Consider the following 8,245-nt stretch of genomic DNA (forward strand, 5'->3'; position numbering starts at 1 on the left):
AAAGATGTTCACAGTCATAGTCTCAGATAATTCTCAGCTATGTCCCTGAATGATCAGTATTAGGGTTTGCATTCAATAAACCATCCTGTCTGTGGGCAACTCATGGACTCCAGCAATATCTTAGCCTAAGAGGCAAGTTGTACTTCCAAGAAAATATGGAGACACCTCCACCAAGATCATAAACAAAGCAGGGTTCTCACTAGCTCAACTTCTATTTAATATTATATTGGAGACATTAACCAAAACAATCTGAGAATAATTAAACAGAGTATACCTTTATAAACTAAAGAAAAATTCAACTGAAAATTAATTCAAATAAAATAAATCTCTAAGATTCCAAAATATAAAATAAATGGATAAGTAACCAAACTAATGATAGAACAGAAATGAAATTTATAACAACAATAAAGAAGATAAAATATTTAGGAATAAATTTTAATATGCAAAAGTTTTTATACTAAGAACATCCCTTGTTATTATCCCTTATATTTTATTTTTCTATCTAAAAAAAAAAAAGTATGATGAGCATACTATTCCTTCTAAATTTTACATTCAACAAACTATTCCACAGATCAGGACAAGCAATGTTCAGTATCACAAAGAACAACAGCAACAAAGACAAAAAAAAGAGAGAGAAACAGAGAAAAGCTACCTGGAAGCTACTCTGTAATTAAAACTGGTAGGTACTATGCATGAACACACATGAATTCCCAAAGAACTATACAGAAGACCTAAAAATAGATATATAGAGATGAGATAGAGATAGATAGATAGAGAGAGAGAGAGAGAGAGAGAGAGAGACAGAGACAGAGACACAGAGACAGAGACAGAGACAGAGATGGGAAATTTAAAGACAAAGACTGACCACAGCGATAAGGACTGACATTTTAACAAATAATGCTGTACCAACTGCAGTCATCTTATAGGCATAAAGTTATATGGATTCCTTACAGCATACACAAGAACCAACTCCAAGTAAACTAAGTATCTAAATGTTAAAGGTAAAACTCTGTAAGTACTAGAAGAATACTTTCATGAGCTTTACAACTTAGTGTAGAAAGAGGTAGGAAGCCAGGCCTGGTGACTCAGACATGAAATCCAGCTAGCTACTCAGAAGGCTAAGATTGAAAGGTCACAATTTCAAGGCCTACCCGAAAAGAGTGACTTCAAGGTCAATCCAAGCAACTTTTTAAGACTGTATCAAAACAAAAAGTGCTATTTAAAGAGTGTATGTGTGAAATATATTGCATGATAAACTGCTTGCCTAGCATGTTTAAAGGACCTGAGTTCAATTCTCAGTACCGCAAAAATATACACAGGAAGAAAGAGGGGGGTTGGAAGGGAGCAAGGGATAGAGAAGTGAAGAGGAAGGGAAGGAAAAGGGATGGGAATGGAAGGGGGAAGGGAAGGACAGAGATACATAGCCTAATATCAGGCTGGCTAAAATGGCACACACTTTTCATCCCAGCATTCAGTAGATTCAGGCAAGACCATCTAGAATTTGAAGATGATCTACCCTGGGCTACAAAGCAAGATCCTGTCTCAATTAAACAAAACAAAAAGTAATCAACTAGACTAAGATCCAGGTACGTTTGGCTCACTCCTGTAATCTCAGTCCTTGGAATGCTGAGCAGAGGACTGCCATGAATTCAAGGCTACACAGTGAAATCTCAGATCAGACAGATACAAAAGGACCCTGTTTCAAAAAGCCAAGAATAACAACAAAATTAGACTACAAAATAATTTTTACCATGGAAAAAAACAACATAAGCATAGGCAAAATTAAAATATAAACAGAAAAAAAGCTGCACTATACATACAGGTATACGTCTCGTGGGCTCATAATGAACTCTGCAAATTTACGGAAAAAGCAAAACTTGGGGCTGGAGAGATGGCTGCTAATAATCCACAGGACAATTCCAGTTCCATTGATTCAAACATCCTGTTCTGGCCTCTGCAGTCATATAAGTGATGCCAAGCAAACATACAAGCAAAACACCCATATACATTACATAAAATAAAATAGGACCTAAACCAGACAGAAATATAGAATAGGCAAAGTCAAATAATTCAAAGATGGGATTTAAAACCATTCCCTTAAAAGACAACAGAAAATATTCAACTTCATATATCATTTCAAATAGGAAAAATGAAAACATCTGACAATGTCCACTACCAGCAAGGCTGCAGAGAAACACTATTCTCACATGCTGCTAGTGAAATTTCAAAGTACAACATTGGACCATCTCTTAACAGATACAAATGCAGTTATCCTTTACCCAGCATTGTGACTCCTGAAAATTGTACTATAAACAAGAATTTTTGAAAGAATACTTGTACAAGGTTCCTCTTTGCCTCATTATACCTGAAAATGAAGCCTTTCTCAACTGCTGTTATTGAATACTTACCTGAAGCATATCATCAACCATGGTTAGTATGTACTGCACTGTCTGTTCTTTGGAGATGTGTGTCATCAGATTTATAAACGTTTTAGCACACTGCAAAACATCAAATTAATGTTATTATTCTCTTCTTTTTTTTTAATTTTGAAACAGTGTCTCACTATGTAGGCCTGGCTGTCCTAGTCCTCACTATGTAGAACAGGCTGGCCACAAGCTCAGAGATTCCCTTGCCTTAGCCTCCCAAGTACTGAAACTAAAAGCACCACTACACCAGCATATTATTTTCATTTTTTTTACAATTTTAATGCCACTTCTATATATTATTCCTGTTTTATAGAACAAGACAGAAATGCCATTAGATAGCCAATTATAGAAAATGTGTACTTTTGATACACATTACGATGAGACCTGAGGACTTCATTATGACTTGTGCCGGATTTTTCACTGCTTATAGTGATAAGCTTTAAAATAGTTACTGTTTTTATGGATACCCACCTAGTCATTATCACTCTTTATTATTCAGGACAGCATAATAGCATAACATCTTAAAGACAAAGACTAAATATGATTCTAAAATATATTTATTCATTATTTTTGAGACTAACTTGGAAGCAGAACACTCAAGAGTGCTGGAGACTGCAATCAGAGAGCCTTGGTCTACTACACCCTACAGCATATCAACAAGATGGATCTCTCTAGAACACAATAAAAATTGGAACCAAAAACTTGATATCTAACAATTTTCTCAAGACCATTATAATAGTCTGAACTGTACTTGGACTCTTTTGCCCAAGCATAGATCTGCAGCAGAAAATGAGATGGACAGTAGAATAGCATCTTATTTGGGCACCAGGTTCTAAATTCAGCATGTAAGTCAAATAAAGCACAGTTAAAACTGCTTCATATAAGTCTTTTATATCATCCCAAAACATGTGCCTTTGCATAAGTAACACAATTCAGTAACAAGTTTGGAGTCACAGTTTGAAAATCTTTGCCTACTCTAAGGCAGTACAGATTGACAAGATTCAATTCTGTATCCACTCATTCAGTAAATCCTCCATGTAGGAAGCAACAAAAAAATGATACCTAATCAAAGTCATACTCTTCTAAAACTTACTGTATCTAACAGTGTGTGTGTGTGTGTGTGGTATCTGAGATATACATCTAAGTATATGTACATACATACATACATACATACATACATTACATACTCTCTGGAATATATTTTTTTTCATTCCTTCCATGGACAGATAGTCCACATACTATGTGGAACAAATTTTTTAAATTAAATATTATGAAGTGGAAATTTCTGGTTTCTTTGGAAACTCAGTAGTGTCATGTGATGTTTTCCTCAAAACTGTCTTGTGAAAAGTCTCATGATGTTTTTCCTGGAAGCTGTCTTGTGAGAGGATCTTTTGCTGAAGCAGACATGTGAAAGGGCATATCATATTTTGCTCAATCAGATGCTTAGAAAGAATATAAATATAACCCCACAGACAGTGAGAGGACACTCTTGCACTGCTACACTTGGCAACACTTCACTGGTCTTCATTGGTCTTTGCTAGCTTCATTGGTCTTTGTTAGTCATGCAACACTTTGCTGGTTTTCACTGGCCTTCACTACATAGAGAGAAATGGACCAAAGAACTTCTCATGTTCCAACTGATTCTTGCTACTTCAATGTCTCAATTCGGTGGAACCTTGAGGTTTCTGCTGGATAAAACTGCTGTTACGGATACATGTTCGGTGTTTGCTATTGGATTGGACTGGTGGTATCCTGACAGTGAAGAGTGGAATCCCCTAAAAGAACTACTTCTAAACAGGTCCACAACCCTCTTTTCCTATAAACCTTCTTTTTCTTCTGCCTCTGGTCAATGGGCTAGAAGGGATGTTGAAGGATTCTAGAATCCTAAGTAAAAGTAGGTTTAGAAAAATCTAAGCTTACAATAGCATTTCTAAAATAACCTTTACAATACTGTCAAAGTTAAAATTAAAAATACTTAGATAATTTAGTCAAACATTAAATTGTAATCTCTTAGCAAAACATAAATTCCACATATAATTCTCAATATAACTTTTTTAATATACTGTCATTTTATTTGATTACCAGCAGGTACTGATTTCATGGCATAAACATAAAATGCCCACCACACCAGATACTAGACTCCAAAAGAACTAGTTTATTCCTTTAATGAGGCTCTTCATATATTAAGGCCTTTCTCCACTCTTACAGTGATACAGTGATTCATATAGTGCTGGCAGGCATGAAAAATTGGTAGTCAATCAAGAAGGAATCTTTATAATGTGTATCAAAACCTTATAAATGTTTAAATCATGTAATCAACAATCACATTTATAGAACTTAATATCAGGCAATTATTAAGACTATTCACCTCAAAACTCCTTGTAACAGGAAAAAATATATAAATTACCAAAATATGTAAAGTATTGGTTTCAAGCATTTTATGATTCATCCACTTAATAGATAGCTCCAGATTTTTGTTTGTTTATTTTGAGACAGAACTTCTTCCAAGGGAAGACTTCTCCTCGGAACTTCTTTTCATTTCAAACCTTTTAATAAATTCACAATCTTCAGCAGAGCTATGTAGCTCTAGCTGTCCTGGAACTCATTAAGTAGATCAGGCTGGCCTCATACTCATAGAGATCTGCCTAACTCTGCCTCCTGAGTGCTGGCAATAAAGGCAAGTGCACTGTGCCCAGCTCAGAATTACTTTTAAAAGTCATTATTTGCATTAAGAATGTAAGCTGAAAAAATGTCTTGAGACTAAAGTAAAAGTACTAAGTGATAACACAGGTCTCTTGAACAGAAACACTATTAGGTTGAATAATGCTTTTTTTCTTATAGTTGTTTAATAACATAAATTACAAAAGCATATTAAGTAAATAAATATCTTAAATTATCGTACATGAAAAGCTCTAAAACAATTTAAAAACAAACAATGAATAGAAACCCATCTTTGATATAAACATGGCAAATATCAATGGATGTATCTATACAGAGACAGTATGAGGGGACCATGAGTGCAGATCAGAGGCAGAACAAGAACTTAACATACATGATGCCCTAGGCTCAATGGCAGCACCATCACCTCTTTAAAGAAAAAAAAAATTTTTTAAAGTGTGTATATATGTAAGTATAAGTGTGTATAACTATGTGTGTGAAGAGAGGGAGAAGAGGAAAGGAAGAAAGAAAGAGAAGGCAGTACCAAAATATTTTAGATTAAAATACAGGGGACTCAAAAAGTCCAGAACATATAGTTATAAATAATTAATGAGAAAAAAATATAAGTCCCACATAGTCAAAGTAATAGGGTACCCCTTTCAGCTACAAATTCAAATATTTTACTTATATTAGGCATTTCAAATATTACTACTGATAATGTAATGTAAAAAATAATTTTAACTAACAAGTTTGAATATTGCATATATTTCAAAAAAGTGACTTCTATTCCACAAACTCAGAAGGCTTAGTTGTACAAGCACATAATCACTGCCACAAAAGAGACTAAGCCAGGAGGCTTGTAGGTTCAAGAAAAACCTGGACTACAGAGTGAGTTCAAGGTAGCCTCAGCAACTTAGTAAAATCTTATCTCCAAAAAGAAAATAAAATTTTAAAGTAAAAAAAGAAGGAAGGAGGAAAAAAAGACTGGAGAGAGAGCTCAGAGGTTAAGAGCATTTGTTGCTCTTGAAGAAGACCCAGGTTCCATTCCTAGGACCCACATAGCAGCTTAACTGTTTGTAACTCCAGAGATCCAAAATCCTCATCTGAGCTCCATGGGAACCACATACACATGTACTGCACTGTACTTACATGCAGGCCTAACCCTTATACACAAATTAAATAAATAAATCTTTTTTTAAAGGTTTAAAAAGAGGCCTAGAATATAGGGTGATTGTAGAAAACTTGCATGGGCATGTTTAATCCTCAATACTGCAAAAAGTAAAGAAAAAAGAAGGAATTCAAAACTGTAATAAAAACATTGCTATAATGGCATAGAGTTGCAGTTCCAGATATTTTGTAGGAGGGCCACAATCTGGAGGCCAGCTAAGCACAATTTAACAGTATCTTGTCTCCTAATAATAAAGGCTGAAACATAGCTCATTGGTAGAGCACTTGCCAAGCAAGCAAAAATCCAATGGGTTTTATCGCTACCATGGCGAAAAGGAGTTAGTACTAATGTTAATAACATAAAACAATATACTATTACATAGTCATTACTGGTTTCCTAGCATTTTAATTTCTACGTTGTAGTTTGAGACTGGAAGTTGAAGCCATGGTCTTTCTTGTACATGCTAACTAGGTACACTAATACTTGAGCTATACCCCAAGCCTTTCCAGACTTTATAATGATAGGGAAATAAGTGTTCCTTATAAAATAAAAGGATCACCTGGCTGCCTTCAGTTTGAAGCATCTCTTGTTTCTCCTCAGAACTTCTTTTCATTTCAAACCTTTGAATAAATTCACAATCTTCAGCAGAAATCATCTGTCCCCTAGAAATGAAGGATGAATTATTCTGTTCAGTAAGTCCTAAGCAGCCACTGTGAGAGACACAGAAACTCAAAATATTTTTCCTTCCTCCTTGGTGTGTTCTAGAAAATTACAAGAGGGCAGTGTTTTGTACTAGGTTCCTGTATTGGTCCCCACAGAACTAAAGAGTCTAACATAACCAGAAAAGACAGCCAATTTCCCAAACCGTGTAATGTCAATGGGCACAGTAAGAAGCATCCTGTGTTTAAATCCTAGCCAAAAAACACACCTGACTAACCTAACCATAACCAAATCTACTATTCTGGCTCTCCATCCCCACCATAGGACAGTAACTTAGACATGAGGAATGAACTTCCTGATCTGTATGCTCACCGTGCCCATTAAACTAGCCTCCTGTGGTCAGCACATCAGAAAACACTCCATTTTATGGAACAGTATTCCCTGACTATGGAAACTAGTAAACATCTTTTAACTCGTTGAAATTTGTCTTTTGATATTTATAAGAGACAAGTGCTGACTACCACTTGTCATCATCCAAAAGTTTAGCTCTACCACTTAGTGACTGAGTGACCTCCGTGTGGTCTGGATTAATTTACCTAAGCAAAAGAACAAGAACCACATGACTTTTAAAGGGCTTATATAAAGGTCAGAACTACATAATCAAGACACAATTAATACTGCACCTGGCTCATTGTAAGGATTCAATACAATGTCACCTCTTTTACTCAAAGTCTCACCCTAAACTCATTACAACCAAAGCCACTTTTTAAAAATTTTTAATTGGATATTTTATTTATTTACATTTCAAATGTTATCCCCTTTCCCGGTTTCCCCTCTGCAAACTCCCTGTTCCATTTCCCCTTACCCTGCTTCAATGAGGGAGCTCACCCACCCACCCACTCACTCCCACCTCACTGCCCTAGCATTCCTCTACACTGGGGCATCAAGCCTTCATAGGACCAAGGGCCTCCCTTCCCACTGATGCCAGCTAAGTCTCCTTCAGTCCTTTCCCTAACTCCTCCATTGGGATCCCTGTGCTCAGTCCATTGGTTGGCTGCGATCTGGCAGTCCCAAAGCCACTTTATAGTCAAGTGCTACAGTCATTTTCTGACTTTTTTTTTCTCTTCCAGTTAAGAATACATCATTTTCCTTCTCTTTAAAAATTAACCTCTCCTTAGCCAGGCATAGTGGCTCATGTCTTTAATCCCAGCACTGTAAGGCAAAGGCAGAGCCACCCTGGTCTATATAATATGTTTCAGGGCAACCAGAACTGTACAATGAGACCCTGTTTTTGTTTTTGTTTTTGTTTTTGTTTTTGTTTTTGTTTTTGTTT

At 35.8% G+C, this 8,245-nt stretch overlaps 1 protein-coding gene across 2 annotated transcripts in view; it reads right to left on the reverse strand.

Moving 5' to 3' along the window:
• The window catches only part of Atp6v1h (ATPase H+ transporting V1 subunit H), a 73,400-nt gene that overhangs the window by 60,487 nt on the left and 4,668 nt on the right, over positions 1-8,245 (reverse strand). The window contains exons 3-4 of one of the 2 annotated variants that reach the window (XM_028773396.1): positions 6,812-6,914; positions 2,409-2,498 (exon numbers count right to left, since the gene is read on the reverse strand). In XM_028773396.1, coding sequence (XP_028629229.1) covers positions 2,409-2,498; positions 6,812-6,914 — 193 coding nt within the window. The remainder of the gene's footprint in view (positions 1-2,408; positions 2,499-6,811; positions 6,915-8,245) is intronic. The other variant, XM_028773397.1, reaches the window with a different exon arrangement.

The sequence above is a fragment of the Grammomys surdaster genome, unplaced genomic scaffold (genome assembly GCF_004785775.1).
Source record: "Grammomys surdaster isolate TR1022 unplaced genomic scaffold, NIH_TR_1.0 226, whole genome shotgun sequence".
Taxonomy (NCBI): domain Eukaryota; kingdom Metazoa; phylum Chordata; class Mammalia; order Rodentia; family Muridae; genus Grammomys; species Grammomys surdaster.